The following is a 27,645-nucleotide window of genomic DNA, read 5'->3' on the forward strand; positions in this document are numbered from 1 at the left end:
CAGGGGGCAGGGCTTCCAAACTTGGCTGGAGTCACAGGCAGTGCCTCAACCCCTGGGGCTCTGAGGTCCCTTCCAGCCACCATCCTGAGGGCCTGTGAGGTCCCGTCTGCCAGGCCAGTCTCTGTAGGGCTTGGAGACCTCAGGATCCCCATGGACAGATTCATCTGGGTGGATGAAAGGCCTCCTTTTGTCCCTGACTTGCTAACTGGGCCAATTACCAAACTGGGAGATTCCCAGGAGGTTGTGGGAAGGGACAAGTGGTCTTTGGGACAAACCATGTGTCATCCCAGCCCATGTGGTTGACCAAGTGTTTAGTATCAAGTTCAACAGACTATGATGCATCTGGCAGGGGACTGAACTGCAGGGGACCAGGCCACCTTCCCTGGGGACAGAGAGAGGAGTACGATGAAAGAGGGAGGTCCAGGGACCCAGCAAAATAACCTGAAGGTTTGGGACTGCAGAGACATGGAGGATTGAGTCTGGACATCCCAAACGGTGGCCCATGGGACAATCACAGTCCCCGGGGATATTCTGCTGAACCCACACACTTTTATTTCAATTAACTGCCAATACTGAAGAGCATGGAGGGTACAACAAAAATCTGAGTTTCGAGTTTAAGTATTTCAAGGTCCAGCAACACCTGGCACCAACGAGCTCTTAAGGCTGCCCCTTTAGGACAGGTTGGGGTCAGGGCAGTGTGCCTCTGGTGGTGTTTCCTCTGGGCCAGGCACTGTTTGAAATGCTTGATGTGAATTAACTCCTCCCACCTTACGACAGTCCTGTGAGTGGTGGGACAAGACGTGAATTTGGAGTCCTGGTTCTCCTTTACACCACTGGGACCCTGATCCTATCTACACCTTACATCAGGTTCTCGGGGCTACCGGGAGGTGGGTGGGGCAGAGGTGACCCCCTTTGGACAGGTGAGGACACAGGTTAAGCAGGGCAGGGCGGGTAAGCCCCAGCCCTCAAGTTGGACGCCTGACAGATGGTAAACCATCCGGGAAGCGGGGAGAGTGGGAGATGGACAGCTGATAAGCAGGCCAAGATGATGACACTAGATGGCATGTGGAATTAATAGCTTGGGGTCCCTGTGCCAAGCCAGACAGGAGCCTAATGGCTCTGTGGCCTGTTGGATTTTGATGGATGACCATGAGGCAGATGGGGGAATCTATCACACCGATGTGGGTTCATGGTGGAAGGGATGGCCTCCCCTTCCCTCCCCCAGCCCCTACTCAAATTTGTTCTGACTCCAGAACAGACGGGTAAGATTCATGGGTGGTTAACTAGGGTGGGGCAGAGGGAGGGCAGGAGGAGGAGCCCCTTAAAAGGGTCCTTTTCTTTCTAAACAAAGGGCCCTGGCAGCAAAAGGAGGCGTGGTGGAGGGTAAGATCCTACCATGTGGGTCTCAATCCCATTCTGTTACTTACAAGCTGTGTAGTCTTGAGCACTATACTCAACCACCCTGAGCCTCTATCTCCCCTTCTATAGAGTGGAGGATGATAAGCTGTTATTATGAGGATTAGCGCCCAGCTGATGACCATCATTCTTACTTCTGGGGTTGCATGGACTATGGTAAGGCTCTGCAGAAGGTGGGAAGGAGCAGGAGGAAGGTGGGCACAGTGGTGTGTTTCCCCAGGTCTGCTGTCTGCCTGGCTGGGGCCAGAGCGCCTGGAGCCCTGGGCAGCCCGGAGCAGAGAACACTAGAATGTCAGGCTCAGGGCTTCCCTGGTGGGTCAGCGGTAAAGAATCTGCCTGCCCACGCAGGAGACACGGGTTTGATCCCTGATCCTGGAGGATCTCACATGCTGTGGAGCAACTAAGCCTGTGTGCTACAACTATTAAGCCTGTGCTCTAGAGCCCAGGAGCTGGAACTACTGAGCTCACACGCAGCAAGTGCAGAAGCCCATGAGCCCTAGAGCCCACACTGGGCAACAAGAGAAGCCACTGCATGGAGAAGCCCGCACTCCGTAACTAGAGAGTAGTCCCAGCTCGCCACAACTAGAGAAAAGCCTGCTCAGCAACCATGACTCAGCACAGCCAAAAATAAACAAATAAAATTATTTTCTTAAAAAAGAAAATCAGGCTCAGGACGTAGAGCTGGATGGACACGCCTCGCTCCCAGTGTGAGTGCTGAGCATGAGCGATGGTTTGGGGACACTAGCTGCCAGTTCTGTGACACTCTCTGGACCTCTCTTTCCTCATTCCTCAGGTGGAGAAGCCCCCTGCCCTCCTCTCCTCCCTGTGCTGAGTAAGTGGAGGCGTGGCACCCAGCTAGGGAGTGACCCTGGGGCAGACACTCCCTCAGCTGGGTAGGGTTTGTGAGCCTAGGTGGGCCAGTCTGACCCCCCTCACTCCCTGCCCTTGAGAGAAGGCTTAGGGTTAGGGTGAGCTGGTCTTACCATTTCCCCCTTTGGTCCCGGCCGGCCCTGGAAGGAGAAGAGCAAGTGAGCTGTTTGCAATCAGGAGCCCCTTCCCGACAGCTGCCCTTCTCATGAACATCTGTGTCTGCGGCCATGTCAAGAGGGTTGAAATGAACAGAGAGGTGCTCTGGACGGGCAGCAGCCTCCCCATGGACTTGGGCATATGTGGGGGCTCAACCAGGATGGGAGACCCCGAGGAGAACACAAGAGGCACCCTGAGGTGCTCGGGTGGAGGTTCAGGGGGCGAGAGCCCTGGCTCCTTTCAGAATAGCAGGTTGAGCTCTCCAGCCCTCTTCTCTCCCTGCCTCACTCCTTTCCAGCTCCTTCAGGAGGCCCGGAATCAGCAAATTCTAGGATGGCTGTTGCTCCAGATGCTGAGGGTACAGTTTGGCCGTGGACTTGTACCCATGGGGGTTGGGGCAACTCGTTCTAATGGCCCCTCCTCCCCTTCTCATTGGCAAGGACTGTACACCCCAAGAACATTCATTTTTATCTAAAGCGCCTTCTCAGGAGTCAGGGTCTCGAGGACTAAAAGACCCCGGGTTAGTGATCTGGACTAAGCGAGGGGGAGGAGCCCACAGAGTGAAAGGGGCCACTCACCGGTTTGCCATCGAGCCCAATGGGACCCTGAAAGATAAACAGGCCAGATGTCAAGACTGAGCATCACAGGCGTTCTGGCAGACAGGCAGCCTGGGGGTGGCTAAGGACACAGGCTCTGGACTCTAACAAGGTCGGGTTCATGTCTCTGCTTCACCACTGGCTGTTACGAAACAGCTAAGCCTTGGCTTCCCACTCTAAAATGGGAATAAAATAATCTCCCACATGGGGTTTTTGTGAGGAGTGAATGAAATGCCACCTGCCCCATGCCTGGCACCTGACAGGCGGCAGTCACCTTGGCACCAAAATCCTTCTCACCCCAGAGGAGAGTGGATGGTGTGTTCCTGGATAGCAGGGCCAGCCAGTCCCGAGGCCTGCAGGAAAGGCCTGCCTCCTATCCTGCTCTCAGAATCTGTCTTAGGCCTTAGGAGGGGCTCCCCGGACATTCAGATGGCCAGCCGACTGCCCCACACCCCAGGCGGATTAACCCTCAAAGCCAGGTTGGAGGTGGCTTCCCCGAGAGGCACCATCTTCCCCAGAGTCCACGGGCCAGCCGGGCTTCATGGCTGTGACCTTGCAGCCTGTCTGGCCTGCCACGCCTCTAGTTCCATGTTGATGTCCCTGTCCTTTTCTGCACTGTGAGTCGAGCACCAGGCTACTCGCCTTGGCGGCTTTCTATGAAAGCCAGTGGGAAGAGGTCCTTGCTGAGGGGGGTTTAGAAGTGCACAGGCAGCTTGAGGGCCAGCCCTGCCTGAAGTTCATCACCCAGCCAGGACCAGGGGTCTCTGCAGACACAACTCACCAGTCCTCTCCACTTACCGGAAATCCTGGAAAACCTCGGGTGCCCGGCTGACCCTGAAAAGAGTGGGAGAGGAGTGAGGATGGGCGAGGAGGTGAGGAAGCCAAACCTTAGTCCCTGGTTCACCTGGGCTCCCAGAGGGTCCACGGATTCCCTCCCATTCTGCTGTGATTGTCCCTGGGAGATGCAGCCTGGGAGGCAGAATGGGGAAAGATGGGCATGGACCATCATAGAAAATCTCCTCCAGGGACTGGGGGTGGGAAAGGGGAACACAGGGGTCAGCCTCCTTCGGGTCTTTCTGGGAAGTAACTCTCTGAGCTCCTCTTTGCCCGCCTGGATGCTCTGAACGCCTACGTGGGAACAGGGTGGAGAGCAAGGACCGCTGGGGACTCAGCCTACAGCACACTGAACTCCTTGACTGTGACTGTCCAAGTCCTCTTCATTCACACAGTTAGTGCTCATGGCCACCTATCTAAGGATGGTTTGGATATCAGAACTGACCTTCGGAATGTGTTTTCAGGCCAGAACAGGTCAGATTATCCACTGTCCAGTGTCCCTTCACCCTGGCTAGTGGGGCTCTCCTGGCTGGACAATGTCTGGATACCCCCCATCTTTGTGGGGTGCAGAGCTATCACGCCCATTTTCCCCAGGGTACAAAGTACACAGATCGGTATTCAGGTTGGAAATTTGAGGCAGGTTCATTGGCCACAGTCCAGTGGTTTATGATCCAGATTCAGGACAAAGGAGAAGAATGGAGGCGAGAAGAAGGCTGAGGCTGTGCAGATCCAGTGCTGGGGTGGGGTGACCAGGAGGTCCAAGGTGATAGAGTTGAGAAGCCTGGATCCCATCACTCCCCATCCGAAGAACTAGCCAGGGTTCTCTTTTGGGCACACATCTTTCAAGGTCAGCCTCAGTCTTATCCCGGTGCACCACTTTAGCTCTTTTCATGCCTCACCTTCCCACCTACTTTCTGCCTGCGCACCCTGGCTGACCTGCCTGTCCCTGGACACACCACATCCCTTACATGTCTAGCTCTAAGCTTGGAGTCTCCCCTGGGCTGAGATGGCCTCAGCCTCTTCCCAAGTCTGGGGTTTGAGTCAGGCAGACTGAGTTCTAATCCTGTCTCCTCCACCACTGAGGGCTGTGTGACTTGGAGCAAGCCGCTCATCTTCCCCATGCCTCAGTTTCCTCATCTATAGAATGGGACTAGCTATATAAACTCACAGGGTCAGTCAATTATATCTTCAGAGCCTATTGAGATGGTAGCTGCCATCATCACGGTAACCTGAGCTGAAATTTGTTAAACTGAACTGAACCTAAGGGCACCAGAACTCAGTAAGGTTGCTTTTGGCTTTTGATCTGATACGTCTCAGGGTCGATGGAGGCTTGTCCTTGCCAAGCAGTAGATTCAAATCAGACCCCATATCTAGAGGAGGATTTCTCTGGGTCCATCTGCTGTAAACATGAAACCTCTCCGGGCTGCTTGGGTCCTCCTTGAAGCTGTGGACTTGAGTGTCCAGAGGCCTCTGCTCAGGGGACAAGGCTGGGTGGGACTGGGTCCCTGTGGGTAGAATCCATGCACTGGTCAGGAGGGTAGCACACTGGAGCATGCTCCAGGCCTGGGATGGGCTTGTGGAAAGCATCCAAAAGGGCAAGAGGGTGGAGATACCACTCATGTAGCAGAAGGGCCCAGGCTTCTCTCCTCTCAAATATAAGTGATGCTAAGAATAGCACAAAGGAGAAAACCCGGAAACCTCCCAGTGTAAACTTTCAGTTACGTTGAACTCTGAGAGGCCCAAAGAAAAGGTCAGGAGGAAAGGATTCCAAGAAACATCTTCAGTCCCGCTCCGGGTGATATTTACATGGTGGGGATAATCACATGGTTTGCTAATTACAGAGCCGTCCCTGGTAGCAGGGTGCGTCTCTCCAACCCAGAGCCAAGTCTGGGGCTAACCAAGGCTTTTTCAGGAGATCTTGGGAAGGATTTTGTCATTGACCAGCTGGAAACCGGGACTCCACTTCCTTGAGAGGCTGGGTATTGGCAAGGCACGTGGAGAGGCTTGAAGCTGGACTTTAATTTCTATCTCTTCACATCTGTGCCGAAGGTGGACATCTCTTCCAATGGTTATTGACTGGCTATGTTTATTCGGGAACTGCCTGTGTGCATTCTTTACCAGTAACTCTTCTTCCTACTGATTTGAGTAAAGCTCTTTGACAAGAATAAGAACTGGGAGTCATATGTGCTGCAAATATTCTTTGCAATTTGGCGTTTGTCTTTTTTATGGTATACTTTCTGCCATATGGAAACTCTACGTCTATGTCAACAAATGTATCAATATTCTCCTATGGCTTCTGGGTTTTAGGTCACGTTTTGAAACACCTTCCTCAGTTCAGAAATATAAATGTTTGCTCACGTTTGTCCTCTAATTTTATGGCTGCATATTTTATATCTAAGTATTTTGTTCATTTGAAATTTATTCTGATTTCTAAGCTGTTTGTAGTTGTCTCAGCATTTCCTGAACAAGCTATCTTCTTTTTTTATTGGGAAGTGAAGTCTTTATCATGGACCAAATTTCAAGATGCATTTAGCTTTATTTCTGTTCTGGTTGTTGTTTTAATTGCTCTGTTTCTACAATACGTTTTACTATCTAGTAGAAGAACTACACCTCTCCTTCCTATGCCCCTTTCTCTATTTTTCAAAAAGTTTCTGAAATTCTTACAAGATTTTTTTCCAAGTGAAATTGAATATTATTTCACTGAACTCCTAACCAACCCCCAAATTCACTGGTATTAGAATCATGTTAAAATTATGGATGATAGATTTACTTGTAGATTAATTTGCTGATTAATATTATGTCCTTCTATAGAAGAACAAGGGCTTCCCTGGTGGATCAGATAGTAAAGAATCTGCCTGCAGAGCTGGAGACCTGGGTTCAACCCCTGGGTCAGGAAGATCCCCTGGAGAAGGAAATGGCAACCTGCTCTAGTATTCTTGCCTGGGAAATCCTATGGACAGAGGAGCCTTGCAGGCTACAGTCCATGGGGTTGCAAAAGAGCTGGACACGACTTCAGGACTAAACAACACCAATATAAGAACAAGGGAAATAAGCTTCACATTGCTTTCTAAAATCGCTTCCCTTAGTTCAAGGCCAGGGAAGAGAGGGAGCCAGGTGGATCCCTGTGTCTGCCCCTCCCTTCCTTTCTCCTGCCCGTGTGTGTAGGGTAAAGCAACATAGACGAACCAAAGTTTCTGGTTGGAGAGAAACTTCCCTCCTGGCTGACCTCTCAAAGAGGGCCAGTCACGGATCTGTCCACAGCCTGCCTCATTCCACCTCCCCCACCCCAAGTCAGGGCTGACCATCTTTTCAGCAGGACTCTGTGCTAGTAAACACTTACTTACTCAGGCTGGGGAGACTAGGGAAGACAGCCCTGCTTTGTGCAGCCTTTGCCAATTTCTGCAAATCTGTGATTCTGTAAATACTCTCATCACAGCCCATTTTAAGCGTTCCAGCCAGCCCCGCACCTGCAGCCTCTTCTAAACATGCTCAGTGCTGGAGCCAGAAGGATCAGAGGAGCTCTGTAAACTGCAAGTCTGGTCATGTCCCCCCTTAGCAGAACATAACCCAAAGGATAAAGTCCCAACTCCTGGACATCATGTCCTTCACAACTGGGTCCTCGCTCACCTTGACAACCTCCTTCTCACCATCCTTGCTCTTGCTTTGTTCTAGAAGAAACTTTCCTGGGACTTCCCTGGTGGTCCAGTGGTTAAGAAACCACCTTACAATGCAGGGGACTTGGTTTCAGTCCTTTGTTGGGGTACCAAGATTCCATATGCCACGGAGCAACTAAGCCTACGTGTTACAACTACTGAGCCCACTTGCCCCAGTTGGAGTCTGTGTGCTGCAACAGAAGACTCTTTGTGGCGCAACTAAGACTCAACACAGCCAAGTAAACAAATAATTTTTTTAGAAAGGACTCTGCCCATTTCTCCAGTAGTTTACAGGAATTGCACCTGCCTTGGAAGTTCTGCTCCTTCTTGATCACAGTTTAGTTACCTCTTCCTCCTGGAAGTCCTCCCTGCCTGCCTGCACCCCAGGTCAGGTGCCTCTCTCCGTGTCCCTAATTGTTCCCAGACAAGCACTGACCATCTGGACTATAATCACTATAGGGTGGTTTCTCTCTGCAAAAGGGTAAGTGGGATGCAGTCAGGTTTTCATCATCTACACAGGGTCTAGGATGCAGTCGGTGCCTGACAAATATTAGTGGAATGAATAAATGAAGACACATCCAGCAGGGGTATCAAGCTGGCTGTAGGGTGTCTCCTTGTGACTGAGGGCTGGAACTTTAGACAGCTCTTTCTTGCCTCTGAAGAAAAGCTAGGGGCTCTGGGAAGGAACAAGCTTCCTTTGAGATGGTGGGCTTTCTTAGCCTGGCTGATGACCTTTCCGGTGCCTGCTGGGCCAGCCAGCGTTTCGGGGTCCCAGCCTCCAGCTCAGCTTAATGGGGCCCATTGTTCTGGCATCTTGAACCATCCTTCACCAAAGTGCGTGGAGTTCCCCCCTTTGCAAAGACCATTTCTAAAGTTCCAAGAGAGGAGGAAGGTGGCCCCTAGACCAGCAAGGCTGGTTCTCATTAGCAGCGTATATTCAAGGCCCTTCCTGGCTGAGTGGAAAGCCATATGTTCCCCATCATCACCGGTCACAGAGGGCTTGCCCACTTGACCTCTGCCCCTTGACTGCATTGGTCCCTTGGTCTTCTGGGGTCCCCTACTTTCACTAGCTCCAGAGGGCTTGCTGGGAGGAGCTGCAGGGGCTGCCCTGGTGTCTCGTGAGGACTCCATGGGGGTAGGCCCAGCCAGCTCTGTGATGGTCACACACACAGGCCAAAGTCAGAGGGCCCTGGGCTTGGTCAAGCCTTCTGGTGCCATAAAGCCTCTCTTAACACCAACCAAGCTCTCACAGGGAGGGCTTTTTCCTCAAGGTAAATATCCTTTTTAAACAGTTGAACTTAAAACATGAAAGAGGGTGTTGGGGAAACAACATTAGCATTGGAATGAGGCTGACTGGGCCCAAACCAGGCTCCAGCACTGAGGAGCCAGGTGACCACAGGCCAACTCTGCACCTTTCTTTCCCTCTCTGGGAAATGGGCTGGCAGGGCCTGCCTCGCAGCTTTCTTGGGAGCTGAAGACCAGCACATACATGATCTTTCAGTTTAGGACCCAGCATGTCTCCAGGTGTCCATGAGAGGGAAGCAGTCACTATTACCGGAAATAGAAAGTACTTCTCACCGCTGGAGCCAAGTCCAGCGTGGTGGTTATATTTATGCACGCTGAGCCAGAAGCAGGGTGGAAGGTTGGGGGGGGGGGCGGTGTTGGGTAAAGCAGACCCCGCCCTCTGCCCGTATTCTCTGGATGTGGGGTGTTTTCAACCACCTCTATGTAGCCTGCTGAAAGCTGCAGCTAAGAGGGTGTGAGAGGACCAGCCTGATCCACACAAATGGAGCGTTGTGTCAGACGGGGAGGCAGGCAGAGATGGTGGCCAAGGGGTACGGTCCGTATTCTGTGTTACTCCCCTGTCCTCCTAACAGGCCCACCCCAGGCTTGGTCCTTGCCTTTGGAACCTAGGGCACTGTCTTTCTCTGACTTTCCCCTCTCCTGGCTTGCCCTCCAGCTGCATACCACCTTTGTCAGGAATACCCAATACACGAGGGGGCTTACAGTCCATTGTGGCAGCAGCCCCGTGAACCCAGAAACACAGGTGATGGGAACTCTGTGGCCGGGTGGTCTGCTACAGCAGCAGAGGTCAGAGGGCAGGCTCTGAGCACACAGCCCGGCTGAGTGTCATAGCCTAGCAAGGCCCCACTCACGTGTATGACCTTCAGCAAGCCACTCAACTTTTCCGGGCCTCGATTTCCTCATCTGTAAAATGGGTGTGCTCATAGTACCTCCCTGTGAGGTTCTCGTAAGGGTTAAGTGAGCTGCTATGTGTAACGGTCTCAGGATACTGCCATAGAGTAAGTGCAAAGTGTCAGTCTTCAGCACTATTGTGTGATCTGAGCCTTGGAAACCTTGCTGAAGCCTGTCTATGCAGCCCAGGACCCTCAATCCCTGCCTCCAGCCCAGGCCCCCGACTGGCCAGCCCTGCCAGCCCCACTCTGTCCTTTGGCTTCCCCTGCTAAAATTCCTGGGCTCTGCCCCTCTGCTCCCAGCTCGTACTATAGCCCCTCCCTGACTGTTCAAGGGTCCCCTCCCTTGGACAGAGCTTAGCAATTTGCTCTCTGACCCCTCTCCTTAGTCTGTGGGTAGAAGACTCCTGCTTGCCATTGAACACAGGGGGATAAGTTAGAGGGCTTCATCCATCCACTGGGTGAGGCTCTGGGAGTCTGAGGCTAGGGCTCCACATCCCTTCCCCCTCCCATGCATGGTCAGTCAGCAAAAGAGCCCAGGAGAGCATGGAGACGGCAGCCCGTTGCTATGGGAGGAGCCCTGGGGCCAGGGGTCCTGGGTTCTAATCCTTCTCCATCTGCGGGACCCCGGCCAAGCCTCTTCCTCTCCCTGTGCCTCAGTTTCCCCTTCCGAGAGGTCCCTTCTGCTCTGACAATTGGAGATTTGATTGAAGCCCCGTGGGTCGGACACTCTTTGAGAAAAACAGTCAGTCCTCCTTCCCACAGTCACGGTATCTTCCCGCAGCATCACCCAAGCCCCCCTTTTGGTCCCTAAGGAACTGTACTGGAGGGGAAGTGTCTCTCGATTTTCCCAAGCCCCCGGCCACTGGGCAGAGGGTACTGGGACCCAGACTAAGCACAAAAACGAGCCTCTGTGGGCGAGTGGTGGGCAGGCTTTGCCAAGACCAGGAGTGGGAGCTTGGGTCAGGGAACCAGGCCTCTGGGGTAGCTGCTCCCTGGGCATCTGGAAACAAGGCTTTCCCCTGGAAAGCTGGAGCCCCGGGCCTCCCCACCCCAAGAAGAGCCAGCACTTCCTCCCTCTGCCTGTAAACGGCAGGGCCGCCTCACAACTGCTGTCATTTCGTGGCTAGAGAGTCGGCTCTCAGAAACCTTCCCAAGAGGGTGTAACTTAGGTGGATTTAGGCTACTTTCTTTGACATTGACAGCAGCACTGAGGCCGGGCCAGGCTGACTGCATCCCATGTGGTAGGCATCACACCCAGAGGCACAGCCAGGACTTGCGTACCCCCCTCCCCACCCAGCCCTTCTCATTAACTCACCCATCCATCCATCCCAAAGAAGGGCAAAAACCACTTACAGGGGGGCCACGGGGACCAATGATGGACATGCCGGCATCTCCTGGGGCGCCCTGCATGGGAGAGAAAGAGGGAGAAGGGGAAGAGGGAGGGGAGGGGAGGGGAGGGGAGGAGAGGGGAGGGGAGGGGAGGGGAGGGGGGAAGAACAGAAAGGAGAAGCTGGCAGGTGGGGAAGGCAGAGAGGGTAAGGGGGGACCCCAAGACCCAGAGACCGCAGGACAAGAAGGCAGAGGAGGTGGAGGAAGATGAAGGACTCACAGGAGAGGAGATGAAAAGAGGATGTATGGAACATTCCAGAAGGATCAAGAAGGGCAGTGGGGAAGCAGGAGGAATGGAGAGAAGAGATATGAGTGACAGCACATGATTGGGGACCAGAGAAAGAGGGCGGTGGGCCCCCAGGCCGGGAAGTGGGGAGAAGAGGATGCCGTGCGGTGATGGGGAAGAGGGAGGAGGAGGGGGTGGGGGGAGAGAGGCAGGGAGGGAGACTCAGCTCAGCCATGGCTGCGCAGGCCCTAGAAGCGTCCCCACAGGGCCCTGCTCAGGATGCTCCCCAGCCTGCCCCAGCCCCAGCCAAACTTCACACCCCCTGAGCCTTCTTCCCCAGTCCCCAGTGCCCACGTGGCTGCACACCCTGTAACTGCCAGACAGCAGCCAGCCCCCGGATGGAGCTGCTGTAAACAGAGGTAGGGACAAGATACACACTTGCTGTGTGGGCCCAGCAGGCCTGAGCCTGGAGGTTAGAGCTGCCTTGGCCTCCTAGTCCTGGTGTGGAGTGACACAGAGGGGTTAAGCCTGCGGCAGAGTTTTCAGCCCGGAGAGGATGGTGGATGCTGGGCTGGAGGCTCAAAGTGCCATGTGGTCCAGCTGCCTAGATCAGCTTGTGTGTGTGTGTGTGTGTGTGTGTGTGTGTGTGTGTGTGTGTGTGTGTGTGTGTGTGTGCGTGTGCGTGCGTGCGTGTGCATGTGTGTGCTGGAGCTTGGGGAAGTGTGACAGAAGGAGGATGAAGGGGGTATGAACACAAGTGGGGATGAGAGGTGATGTTCTGGCAGAAGAATCCTGACGGTGCCCGGCTGGAGGATGGCCGGATGCTACTTCCCTCCAGGAGTCCAGGAAATGCCCAGGCCTCACCTGCAGGTCTTGCTCTGCCTCACAGAACCTATCTGAGCCCACATATCTCCTCTGTGAACAGGATGCTGAGAGAAGCTCTGCTGCCCTTACAGGGCAAGGGACGGAAATACATTTGTAAAATGTCATGCCTCACACGCAGGTGAAGAGTGAACTCAAATTAAGTAGCTGTTTATTCCATTGCAATTATGTAATAATTTTTATACAAGGCAACATAGTGTGATGGGTAGGAGCCAAAATGCTTGGGTTTGAAGCCCAGCTCTGCTCCGTGCAGGCTGATCTTGGGCTACTTAACTTCTCTCTGCCTCAGTTTCCTTACCTGTAATGCAGAGATAATAGCACCTGTCTCATAGGGTAGATGTGAAAACTTCATGAGATAATGGTGTAAAATGCTTAAAAGAATGCCAGGTCTTCGAAGGGGCTAACAAGTGCCTGCTATTATTCTTATACTGTGATCATGTCCCCTGTCTTTCCCCTGGGTGGTTTAACCACCCGTGAGGGTGAGACCCAGTCTTTGTTATACTTGGAAGACAGCATAGCACAGTGGTTAGGGACCTGAGTCCAACCTGGAGTCAGGCACCCTGGGAATCCTCTCCAGCTCTGTCATTTAAAAAAGTTTTTTTTTTTAAAAATTTTTAAATTGTTTGGCCACGCCATGAGGCATGTGGGATCTTAGTTCCCAGACTAGGGATTGAACCTGTGCCCCGTGCAGTGGAAGCACCGAGTCTTAACTGCCGGGGAAGTCCCCAGCTCTGTCACTTTCTGCTGTGTGACGTCGGGTATGTGACCCTGCCTCTCTGTGCTTCAGTTCCCTCTCATGTAAATGGGACTACCAAGCCTCCCTGGAAGGGCTACACCACTGTTACCTGGGACGTTTACAGAGTAAACCGCTTAAAACAGCGCCTGACACAGTTTGCGCTTAATATATGGTTGTTGCTATCGTTACTGTTGTCATTGTTATTTCGGAGATGGGGAGACTTGCAGAAATACACACTGCGGTGTCCAAGCGAGGAAGTGTGGAGCTGGGGCCAGGAGTCTGCTTCTAGCCCTCTGGTCATCTCTAATCCTGTGGGACCTCGGGCAAGCTCCACACCCACTCTGGGCCTCATCTCGAGAGCCAGCTGGTTAGCTACACTGCTCTATAATCCCTCAGAGCCCACCCAGTTCCAGGAGAGGACTGTTTCTTTGGCGTCTAGCTTCCTGGGAGACTCCACTCTAACACCCCGGGAGTCTGTCTGGGCGTCTGCTGGGGGACTCTCTCGGGGAGCAGCACAAAGAGAGTGTCCCGGTTTGAGGGGGCAGTGGTGGGCTGCAGATGGGGGTAGGACCAGCCACATACAACGGCAGCTGGTGCTGTCCTCACCTCTGGGAAGGGTGACTGTCTAAGGCCAAAATCAGTGCCAGGAGGCCATGTGCAGCCCCCACGGGCAGCAGAGACCCCTCAGCCAGGGAAGTGGGACCTCAGTCAGGGAAGTGGGACCTCCGCCCACGACTGCTGCCTGATGGGGTGGAGGCTGTTAGGAGACCTGGCCGTGAGAGGCTGCGAGGGCAGAGCAGGCTGGGCTGGCAGCCTCCACTGGGGCCTGTGCACTAGGAGGAGGGCTGGAATGGGGGGCTTCCAAAAGCACCCCCCATGACTCCAGGGGGTGGAGGCACTGGTGCGGAGGGGAAAGTGTGGACTCACCTTCTCGCCTGGTTGGCCCTTTCCTCCCTGGGGCGATCACATGCAACATGGGGTGCAGGGAAGAGAGAGGGGCGCAGGGAGAGAAAAAAGAAAGGATGAGAGAGAGACACACGCGCAAGAATTCGTGTTAATGGCATGACGACCAAACACAAGAAATCACCGTGAAATAAGAAACAAAACCAAACACAGATGCTGACACTCAGCAGGTCCCAAGTCTGACAAGCATAGCTCGTGGATGGCTGTTGTCTCAGCCCAAAGGCTGGCCCCAGCCAGATAACTAGGAAGGAAATAGTGGCAGGGACCTTAAGAAGCCCTCTTGACATCTGTGTGCATGGTGTGTGTGTGTGTGTGTATGTGACAGACAGAGAGAGACAGAAAGAAGGAGAGCCCACCCAGGCCAGAAACGTGTCTGAGGAGCTGTGGCCCCAGCAGCCTGGGTCTTTTGTGGAGGGAGCGGGCATGGGAGAGACTTTCAAGGACTGTGAGGTGAGGTGCAGTCCAGTCCTTTTGAAGGTCTAGCCGAACACCAAGCACGACACTGCCAAGCTAGAAGCGACAGGAGTCGTTAGGGGTGGCCAGGCAAGATGCGATGAGGGACACAGACAGAAGGACACACATCTGGGAGGATGCGTCCGGGATGCAGAGGGAAGTGGGTCATGGCCAAGGACCCCTGGACCCACGGTGACCAATCCACCCTCATTCACAGCAGCCAGGAGCACCATCTCTGGTGAATCATGAGAACATCTCAGGCATTTCACACCCATCGTCCACCCCAGTATTCTCAGGTGGCCCGTGCCAGGACACCTACGGGGCAGCCAAATGGGCCCATTGTCACATTTGAAACAGCACAAGCAGCATAGAAGCGCCAAGGTGGTTTGAAAATAGCTTTGTGTAGAAGGAAATGGGGAGACCTCCAGTCGCTCTTTCTCCTACCCACCCCCTGCCCCCCTGTGGTCAGAACAAGGCTTGGATGGACACTTCCTGGGGGGATACATCCATAGGGCCCAAGAAGGAGGGCATGAGGGGGCAGGCCTGGAGGGGCTGCTTTGCACTCTGCAGGCTTCCCGGCAGGCTGGCGGCTGCACACAGGGTAGAGACTCCTGAAGCTTACCTGTCAGGAGCAAGGACTTGGGTGTCTTGGGTACCAGACCCAGCTCCACCCCAATCCTGGGTAAACTGAGTCTCAACGTGCTCATAGACAAACAGGATCTCAGAGGGCTGCGGTGGAGAATGAACCTGGCCCAGGCTTTCCCAAAGTGAGCCCCTGAGAAAGGCTGGCTGAATGTCACCCCCCTACTCTACACAGGACACACTGACAGCTTGGGGGACTCAGGGTTTGGGCTTAGGGAGCTGAAGCCTAGAGAAAGGGTGAGGCAGGGGTGCCACAGTGCTGTGATCTGGGAAGCGGCGGGAGAACCGCCCAACGGGGTGGCCCAGGGCTCCCAGTCTCCCTGTCTTGACAGTTCTTGGGTGGCCCAAGGGAGCTCAAAGCTCTGTGACATGGAACCCTTGTCCCGAACCTCTGAAATGTCCCAGAACCTAGGCTTAGAACTGTGGCTTCACCCTAAGGATCAGACCCTCCTTAGAGCTGTGATTCCCATGGAGGGGATTTGGGAGGCGGGAGGCAGGATTCCATTATTAGGGTTAGGAGCACAGATCTAGAGTCAGGCTGCCTGGATTAAAATAAGCCACTTCCTGGACCTGCGACCCTGGGACAGACACTTGAACATCTGAGCCTCAGTTTTCTCATCTGAACGATGGGGGTGGACATCGTGCCTGCCTCATGTAGTTCTTGGGAGGACCGAATGAGCTGATGCGTGGAAGGCCCTGAGCACAAGAGACAGCACTTTCAAGTGTTAGCTATGATCTGGTGCCTCTGCGCACTGGGCTCACACCAGGCCAGCCATGCACACAGGATGCCAAACCCAGGCCTAAGGCCAGCCCAGGCCAAGAGGTGACGTAAACAAGGCAAAGCATGTGAGTGACATGGAGAGATGGCATGGGGTTGGTCAGGGGGCACTGGAAACCAGGGTGGAGGTTAAGGCTGGCAGCTGGTGGGGAATCAGAGGTCAGACGGGGAGAGGAGCTCGGGCCATGTCCTAGACTTGGGGGGCCGGGGAGGCCGGTGTGTGGTCATCATTGCCTTAGGCAGCCGCCAGGTGCTGCCTTTCCAAGCACCAGGAAAAACCCTGGTGCTCGGCCCTCAAAGCCTAGTGCTAACCTTCCCATATGTGACACAAGCTCCCTATCATGTCTTCTGTTTCACCATCTTATTTTTTTAGCAGGAAACGAAGATTTTAACCCGCACCTTCCTGGTGAGGATTGGAGGCACTGCCTGGAAGGAAGCCCTGTCTTCATCATTAGCCTCTGTCTAGGGAAGATGCCTCCAGACGCTGGCTACACTGTAGTTTCTGTAGGGCACTTTCCATTTGCGTTTCCTGCCATCTTTCACTGCTCTTGCTGGAGGATGGTTGCAGGAACAGCTAAAAATCTGAGGGTGAGCTACCTGTCTCGGGGCGGTGGGGGTGGTTAGGGCATAGAGTGGATGGGAGTCCTTGGTAGTGATTGGCAAAGAGCCTTTATTCGTGCCATTTTTGGATTTTTCCTTTGCCGTGGCAGTTCTCTGGAGAGTTAAAGCCATTTTGCAAGATCTGAAGGGTTGGAATAAACCATTCCCCTCTTCCTCGAGTGTCCTTTCTGCAGCAGCCTTGGGTGGGGAGAAGCGAGAGGTCTGACTGCCTCCTAGGGGGTGGGGTGGTCTGCAGGCCAGGCCAGCACAGGGAAGCAAGCAATGGCTGCCCGAGCGGGCAGAGATGCTCCAACTCACCACACGTCCAGGCATCCCAATGGCACCTTTGTCCCCCTGATGAAGGAGGCAGAAACAATTAGAAGTGGTTGGAGCTGGGCCAGCATGTGAGGGGCCCCATGGCTAGCTACACACCCAAGATCTGGCTTGCCTGGGCGGTGATTTCCTGGAATGATTTCCAGGCATCGTGGGTGAACTTGCCCCTTGAGCCCCACAGACTGGTCGCATCCTTATCACGCTCAGCTTCAAGATAGGGAGAGTGAATGGCAGCTCCCATCTGACAGAAGGGTGCATCCCTACCCTTGCTCTGTTTCTGCCAGAGCTGGGGAACAGCACCCATGGTCCCCAGCTCCTCCCCAAGCCCTGTGTCTGCAAAGACTACTAATAGAGTCCTGCCCCTCCTCGCCACCAGCCCAGCACCATCACTGCGCCATGTGGCTTCAGCCGCATCATGAGTTTCAGCTGCTCAGACAGAACTGCTTTGTTTTGCAGCCAGGGGTTATATCTCGTCATTCTGGAAATCTGTTTATTAAGTTTTATTCCTCCCTCTTTTGGTAGAGAATATTTTTTTGCAATCATATATGTGCAGACTCATAAAATCTGGGGTAGGGCTTGGGGTTTGCCGGGAGCCTGGAAGGATGGAAAGCCACAGGAGCTGAAAATCAGACGGTGTTTGTCCCGGTAGGAAAGAGCTGGGTTTGTGGGTTCATCTGAAGGGTGGGCATTTCTGGAGTGATTCTGTGTCTGCTGACGCCACTTAGGCAAATTCTGTGAGGGATAATTAGCATCCTAAGATGTTCATGGGCCCACTAGGGAGTAGCAACCAGCTCTGAACTGGGCTCCTGTTACATGCACACTGTCAAGACTGAAGGTGTCTTCAGTAAAGCGTTCAGACTTTGGGAAAGAGTGGCAGGGTTGCAGCAAGGATTATGAGCATGGATCATAACCATGATCCATGAGCTCCCTGAAGCTCCCTGAACATCCAGGTCTCTCTCTTGGGGCTGCTGAGAGGATGCCAAGAGACTATGGCTCTGGGAATCTAACTCTGGGTGACTGCCACCTGGTGAGTGCCGTGTAGACTTTGTCTACAGGTACCGAGCCCAGCAAGTTTCCGGAGAAGCGATTGTTATAAACATGTGTGTACTTCACACTTTTGCACTTCACAACAAGCATCAGCAGATCTTTTTGTTGGTCACTCCCAGGTCCCTTCATGGGGAAGCCTGAGTAGGGCTGTGACCCTTCCCACTGAGGACGCCAGGCCCACTGGTTGTCACTTGCGACATCCCAATGGCCCACTTGCTCTTGTGTTTTTGAATGATCTTGCAGGATGTGTGTTTTGGTTTCATTTCTTTTCTTTTTTTTTTAAACTAATGGTCTTTGCAGTCCTGGCCATAAAATGCTTGGTTTAGGGACGGGCATGGAGTGGCCGGAGACTGGAAATTCTTGTGTGGCGGCCCCTGCTCTGCGAATTGCCCCCAGATGCTTTTTAAAGGTGGACGTTGTCAGAGAAAAAACAAAGTCTGCCCACGTTCCCCCAGTCATCTGACTTTTCCCTCTCCTTGGATTTCATGGGACAGATTGCCGTGTCCTTCTTTGCTCCAGGGTTCGTACTTGCTTGGACAGTTTTCATTTTCAAAGCTAAACATTCTCCCACATGTATTTCATTAAGAGAGTCCTTGCTAGATTTGAATTCTAGAAGTTACTGGTTTAGTCAAGAGGTTATAGCACAATTCACATTGAAAAGAGGAGCAACTGGGATAGAAAGATGCACAGGAGGCTCTGGAATTCAATTGATGTGGCCTTCGGGGCAGGGAGAGAGGGCAGCCTGGTGCCAGCCCTGGCTCCCCCTAAATGCCCACCTTGGCCCTCTGGCTGGCTAGAGCATCTCGCCTGAGCCAACAGCCATCCGAGGGCCCATGGTATCCAGTACTCCATGCTTTGGTGCCCCAAGCTACACCCCACAGGGCAATGTCTTTGAAGACTTTAAAGATGGGTCTCAGATGCCCAGTATGCATCACAGAAAACAGTAGTATGGGATGCTGTGTGATAACATGGGGCCTTCAGCAGGTCTACAACTGAGGCTTGGACAATCGGACCAGCTATTTCCCCTCTCTATTTCCTCATCTATAAAATGGGCATAATAGTACCCATTTTATTGAGTTGATGAACAAATCAAATGTATAGAGAGCATTGAGCTTGGTGCCTGGCATGTATTAAGGTCTCAGTGAGAGATGGCTATGAGTACTATTTCTACTTTTGTCCCAAAGCCCCCATGGATACTGGACCCAGCTTCTCTAGCACTCAGAAATGGTAACTCGGGGGGGAAAATAAAGTGTTTGAGTCTACTCTTACCAGGGGACATAGCAGGAACAGTGGCCTTTAATGAAGCTGGTATGCAGGATGACCAGTAAGCCAGGGGGCTGCCTTCCCACCCAGCCCCCCAGGAAAGGTGCCCAGGTGCTTCACCCTCAGTCGTAGGATAGAGATGCTGAAGAGAGGCCTCCCATCCAGACACACCTGGTGGAAAGTGGCCACCCACCCTCTCCGGTCCTTGGATTGAGGAAGAGCATGTGAGAGAAAGGCAAAGGGAGAAAGAAACGAAAGGTACTTACCGGGAGGCCGGGTCTTCCAGCAGGACCCTGAAATTAAGGAGGAAGAGTGAAGTTTAGGAAGGTCAGGGTATTGCAATATCTAGCTGTGTGCCCTTGGAGTCCCTTGTGCTCTACGAGCCTCTGTTATTTTGTAAACAAAATGAAGACAGGGCCTTAATCACTAAGCTTCCTTTCAGTTGTAGCATCCATTCAGTTACTCATTCATTCGTTCAGGAAAGCCGCTGGCAGAGGCCTTCTCTGTGCCAGGCCCAGAGCCTGTGCAGGGGACAGAAGACAAGAACGCCGCTTCATAACTATCCCTCAGGGACCATCAGAGCTCTGGGCCTCACCAGCATGTCCCCTCTCTCTGAGCCTCTGTGCCTCAGGGTTCCCACGCATGTGTTCTGGCCCTGGCCTGGGAAAGGGCCTGAGGGCCTGGGGCTTGGCCCTCCCTGTCCTGCCACACAGGAGAAGCCAGACACCATCTCTGATGGAGCCAGTCTGCCTGGGACACTTCTGGGGGACCTGCCCCATCTGTGCCAATGGACCATGACCAGGGAGCAGAGGGTGGGAGCCTCCCCGGGGGGACCTCTTCCCCTCCACCGGGATGGTGAGGGGAGCAGTGGGACTTCCTTCCTTTGATGCCTCTAACTGGCTTCAGGCCACTCTCTCTACAGTGAGTTGGTGCTGAGGGTGAGCAGGAGGCGGGACCCCACCCCATGTGGCTCTGGGAACCTGTCTGCACTGACCACAGCCATATCTGTCTCAAACCCTTTATGTGAATAACTCTAGGACTCTTGCCTAGCACAATTCTGGGTGTAGACTAAAGATACCCTATGATGGATCTCAATTCCCATTGAAGAGAGGAAAACATTCAACAAAGCATTGATCATAATAGTTATTCTCAGAGTAATATGCACAGGAGGGGGCACAGGAACAAAGGAGCTTCTGAGAAACTCATGTTTTTCCTTCTGGCCTCCAACTTCCCGATAGATCTGATACAAGAGGGTGGTGGGGTGCCGGCAGAGGGCGGGGAGGACCACCTGGAGAGAGCTTCTGGAGCCAGGCCCCCACCCTGGCATGGCTGAGGCCTGGGGGCAGGAGAGACAGGGTCGTGGTAAGGGAGAAGCAAGCTTCAGTTAAGAGCAGGGCTCTGGTGTCAGCCGGCCTGGCTGTCACTTACTAGTCAGTGACTTCAGGCAAGCCGCTTGGCCTCCCTGCACCTCAGTTTCCTCATCTTGTAAATGGGAGAGCAGTCTCTACCTCTTGGGATCGAATGAGCTGATGTATGTAGAGCATGTGGCATGGGGCTGGCAGGGAGCCAGCGCTGAGGACCGCAGTCATCAGAACAGAAGAGGACTGGCTGGGAGGTATGTGCAGCTAGGCCCGCGCTCTCCTTTCAGAGGCACAGCCATCAGGCATGTTTCTCTCCTTCCAGACATCCCACTCTTCCCAGAAACCCACGGCAACACCAGGAGGCGGTCTCAGGGTGCCCATCTGGAGACAAGTCCCTCTGCCCCAGGGCTGCTGAGCAAATGCAGGCAGTACCAGGGATAAGGCCCCCTTCCTGGGGCCTTGTTTCTGAGGATGTCCGGGAGGCGGGGTGGGGAGCAGTGACGCCCCCCAGAGAACCAAGCTCAGGGGATGCTGGTTAGCGGCTCCGTAGGTAGAGGGTCAGTGTCCACTCCTGCTCTCTGCTGAGTTTTACCCCCGGGGCACCAAAAGGTAAGCTCCCAGGGCAGGCGGGGCACTTTCTGCTTTCCTCGTGGCCTTAAGGAGTGCCGAGCTTTTAGCAGGTCTTTAATTCATGCTTGTGAACAAATGAACCTGGGAACGCAGCTGCCTTTTTTCCCAGCCCCACAAAGACAGCCTGGGGCCCCCCTGGTGTCCTCCTTGATCCAGAGCTGTAGCGCTGAGCCAGTCCCTCTTCCCGCTGCTTCTAAATGCCATCAGGGAGTGTGCCCACAAGGGGCGGCCACCTCCCTCAGTCCCAAGAGGCAGGCGCATCTGCGGAGGGTTCCCAACCCAGTGCTCCCCTGACCCTCCGTGCTCCCTGCCTCTTGCAGCAGCTCTGCTCTCCTGATCGCTCTGTCCACCAGGAAGCTCAAGGCTGAACCTGTGGCTGCACAGGATGCTGCGGGGTCATCAGCTTAGATGCCCCTTGCTTTCTTGCCTCTGCTCTCCACACACCTACCCACTGTTTCCGTATTTAGTTTATGAATCCCTCCCAAATGTTTCTTGGAATAACGTGGGATGGAAGTAAACAAAGTAGTAAATTAATGAATAAAACTGCAAAGAATAATAATTTCTTCCTAAAAATCTTTGGGGATCATCTAGGGAAGCCTTCTGTTTCTAGAGTTTAAATGAGTTAATATATTTTACATGGAAAGACATATACATAATTATACACACATATAGGTATGTATAATATGTATACATATACACACATAACCATACATAAAAGAAAGAAAGATGGCACTAAGTCGTGTCCGACTTTTGTGACCCTATGGATTGTAGCCCACCAGGCTCCTCTGTCCATGTGATTCTCCAGGCAAGAATATTGGAGTGGGTTGCCATTTCCTTCTCCAGGCCATACATATAATTATGTAAATATTCCTTACATCTGGATGAGGCAGGTACTATTACTATTCTCATCCTATAGATGAGGAAACTGAGGCACAGAGAGGTAAAGTAATTTGCCCGAGGTCACACAGCTAGAAGTGGCAGAAGCAGGATTCAGACCCAGGCGGCTTGGCTCCAGAGTCCATGCCTGTAATCACTTTATTACACTGCTTCCATAAAAACACAACAGTGTCTAACACATAGTGAGTGTTAGCTAGTATTCCAGCAAGCATCACTTTCAACCAAGGCTAGCAGCTGAACATCCTGTGTTTCCTCAAGTAAGAGACACATATACTTCCCTTGGTCATCTGTTTCAGTCTCACAGTTGGCATCATTAAGACACTCTCTCTTAAATCTAGAACCGGAATGGCCAACAACTGTCAGCTAGTGTGGACTCCAGTAGATCGGCAGTGACTGAGGAAGTTCAGTTCAGTTCAGTCGCTCAGTCGTGTCCAACTCTTTGCGACCCCATGAATCGCAGCACGCCAGGCCTCCCTGTCCATCACCACCTCCCGGAGTTCACTCAGACTCACGTCCATCGAGTCAGTGATGCCATCCAGCCATCTCATCCTCTGTTGTCCCCTTCTCCTCCTGCCCCCAATCCCTCCCAGCATCAGAGTCTTTTCCAATGAGTCAACTCTTCACATGAGGTGGCCAAAGTACTGGAGTTTCAGCTTTAGCATCATTCCTTCCAAAGAAATCCCAGGGCTGATCTCCTTCAGAATGGACTGGTTGGATCTCCTTGCAGTCCAAGGGACTCTCAAGAGTCTTCTCCAACACCACAGTTCAAACGCATCAATTCTTCAGCGCAGCCTTCTTCACAGTCCAACTCTCACATCCATACATGACCACTGGAAAAACCATAGCCTTGACTAGACGGACTTAGTCGGCAAAGTAATGTCTCTGCTTTTGAATATGCTATCTAGGTTGGTCATAACTTTTCTTCCAAGGAGTAAGCGTCTTTTAATTTCATGGCTGCAGTCACCATCTGCAGTGATTTTGGAGCCCAAAAAAATAAAGTCTGACACTGGTTCCACTGTTTCCCCATCTATTTCCCATGAAGTGATGGGACCGGATGCCATGATCTTCGTTTTCTGAATGTTGAGCTTTAAGCCAACTTTTTCACTCTCCACTTTCACTTTCATCAAGAGGCTTTTGAGTTCCTCTTCACTTTCTGCCATAAGGGTGGTATCATCTGCATATCTGAGGTTATTGATATTTCTCCCGGCAATCTTGATTCCAGCTTGTGTTTCTTCCAGCCCAGTGTTTCTCATGATGTACTCTGCATATAAGTTAAATAAGCAGGGGAAAATATACAGCCTTGACGTACTCTTTTTTCCTATTTGAAACCAGTCTGTTGTTCCATGTCCAGCTCTAACTGTTGCTTCCTGACTTGCATACAGATTTCTCAAGAGGCAGGTTAGGTGGTCTGGTATTCCCATCTCTCTCAGAATTTTCCACAGTTTATTGTGATCCACACAGTCAAAGGCTTTGGCATAGTCAATAAAACAGAAATAGATGTTTTTCTGGAACTCTCTTGCTTTTTCCATGATCCAGCGGATGTTGGCAATTTGATCTCTGGTTCCTCTGCCTTTTCTAAAACCAGCTTGAACATCAGGAAGTTCCCGGTTCATGTATTGCTAAAGCCTGACTTGGAGATTTTTGAGCATTACTTTACTAGCATATGAGATGAGTGCAACTGTGTGGTAGTTTGAGCATTCTTTGGCATTGCCTTTCTTTGGGATTGGAATGAAAACTGACCTTTTCCAGTCCTGTGGCCACTGCTGGGTTTTCCAAATTTGCTGGCATATTGAGTGCAGCATTTTCACAGCATCATCTTTCAGGATTTGAAATAGCTCAACTCGAATTCCATCACCTCCACTAGCTTTGTTCGTAGTGATGCTTCCTAAGGTCCACTTGACTTCACACTCCAGGATGTCTGGCTCTAGATGAGTGACCACACCATAATGATTATCTGGGTTGTGAAGATCTTTTTTGTACAGTTCTTCTGTGTATTCGTGCCACCTCTTCTTAATATCTTCTGCTTCTGTTAGGTCCAGACCATTTCTGTCCTTTATCGAGCCCATCTTTGCATGAAATGTTCCTTTCCCATTCTGTTCTTTTCCTCTATTTCTTCGCATTGATTGCTGAAAGAAGGCTTTCTTATCTCTTCTTGCTACTCTTTGGAACTCTGCATTCAGATGCTTATATCTTTCCTTTTCTCCTTTGCTTTTTGCCTCTCTTTTCACAGCTATTTGTAAGGCCTCCCCAGACAGCCATTTTGCTTTTTTGCATTTCTTTTCCATGGGGATGGTCTTGATCCCTGTCTCCTGTACAATGTCATGAACCTCATTCCACAGTTCATCAGGCACTCTATCTATCAGATCTAGTCCCTTAAATCTATTTCTAACTTCTACTGTATAATCATAAGGGATTTGATTGAAGTCATACCTGAATGGTCTAGCAGTTTTCCCTACTTTCTTCGATTTGAGTCTGAATTTGGCAGTAAGGAGTTCATGATCTGAGCCACAGTCAGCTCCTGGTCTTGTTTTTGTTGACTGTATAGAGCTTCTCCATCTTTGGCTGCAAAGAATATAATCAATCTGATTTTGGTGTTGACCATCTCGTGATGTCCATGTGTAGAGTCTTCTCTTGTGTTGTTGGAAGAGAGTGTTTGCTCTGATCAATGCATTTTCTTGGCAAAACTCTATTAGTCTTTGCGCTGCTTCATTTCACATTCCAAAGCCAAATTTGCCTGTTACTCCAGGTGTTTCTTGACTTCCTACTTTTGCATTCCAGTCCCCTATAATGAAAAGGACATCTTTTTTGGGTGTTAGTTCTAAAAGGTCTTATAGGTCTTCATAGAACCATTCAACTTCAGCTTTTTCAGCGTTACTGGTTGGGGCATAGACTTGGATTACTGTGATATTGAATGGTTTGCCTTGGAAACAAACAGAGATCATTCTGGAAAAATAGTGACCAAGGAAAGCACTCTGTTAAAATGCCTCCTAATTGATTAGCAATGTCTGTCATGGCAGTGGGGGTGCAGCAGTGGTGGGCACCAATTTTCTACCGCTCAGATGATCCCCGCTGCTACTAAAATCCATCCTCCACGGTTGAGTTCTCTAGGTGCTGACTGTCCACAGGAACCAGAGTTACCCCAGGAGGCACCCTGAGAAACACCCAGAGGGTGGCAGACCAGCCTTGTGATCAACTGCCATCTCCCTCTCCCTGCCTCTGGCTGGTAGCATTCTTCCTTTGTGGGAAGCAGAGAGAGCAGGCAAGGGGGTGATTTCCACCCTGGCAGGCTTCCAATTCCCTCCTCATCTTGTGGTTTCAGCCAGGGTTGGGTACAGACTCAGGCCTCTTCTGTGTTAGGTTGAGAATTCAGGAGAGCTACCTGGGTCCCTGTCCCTCACTCCATGGGGCTGGGGGCTGGGTGGGCAGGCATTGGGAGAAGAGGATCATATCTACCCATGCATGTATACGAGCTAAATAGCTTCAGTTGTGTCCGACTCTGCGATCCCATGGACTATAGCCCACTAGGCTCTGTGCATGGAATTCTCCAGGCAAGAATACTGGAGTGGGTTGCCATGCCCTCCTCCAGGGGATCTTCCTGACCCAGGGATCGAACCCATGTTTCTATGTCTCTTGCACTGGCAGGCGGGTTCTTTACCACTAGTGCCACCTGGGAAGCCCACCCAACCACCTTCCAATTTGCTCCCACCCTGCAGAGCCCCCAGCAGTGACAGCACCTCCCTGGCTGGGGACTATTGTGGGATAAGGCCTGCAGAAGCTCTCAGGAGACTGCATTCCTGGGGAGCACAGCCCCCAAGTCAGGCAGGGACCCAGCACTGACTTGGGTTAGCTGGGAAGCCTGGCTGTGGGGACCAGGTATATGGGGGAAGTCCCTGGAGTGGGGGAGGTGAGGACTCTTTCTGGCTTTGTCAGAAAAGAAAGGGAAAAGCAACCCATTTCCAGCAGGTGGTCTGTCAAAGTTTCCTACGCAGAGTTTATTTTGGAAGATTGATGACAGGAATTGAGGTCTGACATCCAGAACAGGCATGATAAATCAGCCCTCCTCCTCTCAGGGAATGACAAGATTTTCCTCTCTCTCTAAGTGAGCAATGAGCAAGCTGGGCGGTATCGTCAGCCTGGGTTCAATGTGCCTTTCAGAACACTGATGGAACGGAACATCATGGTCTCATTACAAACAGCGTGGCTGCTCTCCACAGTTCAGATCAAGACAACAGCTATGGAAATGACTTCTCCGAGGAAGGGCTGGTGATAGGCTTTCAGGATCCTTGAGAAAGATCTGATGTGGACGGCTTGGCCCTTTCAACTCCAATCCCCAGCTCCCCGGGGCGTGACCTCTGGGCCTTTTGTTGGGATATCAAATGCTGTCCTCAGAAGACACGCTCCTGTTCTCTGGATCCATTACTTCGGGGAGACAGTCTCCTTGGGCTCTTCTCAGGTTCTCTGGAAATGGCTCGGCTCCCCCTCCCTGCCCTGGACTCTAGGCCAATGCCAGGGGAAGGAGATCGACCGGCTGCCTCAACATTGTGTCGTTTCCCAGTCTAACCTGCTGACATCACTCTCTTACATAAAAACACCACCACCAACAGCCACCACCTGCCTGAAGTGACTTGGCCAGATGGAGCTGCCCACACAGTGGGGCGAAGACCACGTCCTAGGAGCGGTCCACACTTAGAGCCACTCACCGACCTGTTTACTGAAAGGGCAGGAGATCTTTCAAGGACCCAGACCTGAGTAGAGATGACCTCTTTCTTCTCATACCTGGTGCTCCGTTGACTCCACTTGCCTCTTTGTAGGACAAAGGAGCAGGCTAACAATGGGGCAACCCAGGCTTTCAGATTAAATTCAGGGACAGGCTCCCCCGGGCACAACCTCTGTTTGGCCCTGAGGGGGTGCAGAGGCGGATGGGAAGCAAAGTGACGCCCATGTCAACCCTCTTGGGGGGGACCCTGCAGACTTCAGTGCAGAGTATAAGGGGCTCAGACCCCCACCCCGGGCCCGGTTACCAGCAGAGAGCAAGGCCTTTTGGACATTGGAGACCAGACTTCACAGGAGTACTTACAGGAGGCCCTGAAAGAGAGAGAGAAAACGCCAGCGTCAGTGTCACCGCCGTAAGGGCTGCCTTAGAGGGAGAATCCAAGAATTCTTCAGCTGTGGGGTTTCCAGCTGGTCTCCGAAGTTTGCATTTTCCTGGCCCACTTTCACCCATCTAATCTCTTCCCCCTTTATTTCACCTCTGTATTTTTATCACTGGATGAGAAATCCAGAGGTCTGGGCCCCAGGTGCAGCTGGGCTGTGGCCCTAACTTCCAGTCCATACCTCAGCTGCCCACCCTAGAAAACAGGCTCTGAGGGATCCACTCCAGTTTGGGCTCTTGGTGGCATTGCTAAATGTGGGGTGCTGGGCACCAAGGCACTTCGACAAGGGTCAGAGTGTTACAGAACCTGGAGATTGCGCTCATCAGCACGCCTGCTGTCTCTCCATGCTCCCACGAAACGCAACGGAAAACAGGCAGGAGCAACAGGAGCCGAAGGAGGTTTTTCCCTGAGTTCCCCCCTGATGGCTATCAGGCCTGTCCTGGTTTCTGGGAAGCTCTGAGTCAGGCTTTCTGCCCTCCTGGGTCCGCTGCCCACTCCCTCTTTCTCACCCGCACCTCTGTGCCCCGGCCCCACCCTCCCTTCAGCCTCCCTCCTTTCTTTCCTCCTCC

General features: G+C 52.4%; 1 protein-coding gene across 1 annotated transcript in view; it reads right to left on the reverse strand.

Moving 5' to 3' along the window:
- COL13A1 (collagen type XIII alpha 1 chain) overlaps window positions 1-27,645 on the reverse strand; it is a 154,353-nt gene that overhangs the window by 63,586 nt on the left and 63,122 nt on the right. Inside the window, exons 4-10 of the mRNA XM_068981805.1 lie at window positions 19,302-19,328; window positions 16,711-16,746; window positions 13,884-13,910; window positions 11,077-11,127; window positions 3,837-3,872; window positions 3,021-3,047; window positions 2,400-2,426 (exon numbers count right to left, since the gene is read on the reverse strand). Of these exons, the coding sequence (XP_068837906.1) occupies window positions 2,400-2,426; window positions 3,021-3,047; window positions 3,837-3,872; window positions 11,077-11,127; window positions 13,884-13,910; window positions 16,711-16,746; window positions 19,302-19,328 (231 nt within the window). The remainder of the gene's footprint in view (window positions 1-2,399; window positions 2,427-3,020; window positions 3,048-3,836; window positions 3,873-11,076; window positions 11,128-13,883; window positions 13,911-16,710; window positions 16,747-19,301; window positions 19,329-27,645) is intronic.

Source organism: Capricornis sumatraensis, chromosome 10 (assembly GCF_032405125.1).
Source record: "Capricornis sumatraensis isolate serow.1 chromosome 10, serow.2, whole genome shotgun sequence".
NCBI lineage: Eukaryota > Metazoa > Chordata > Mammalia > Artiodactyla > Bovidae > Capricornis > Capricornis sumatraensis.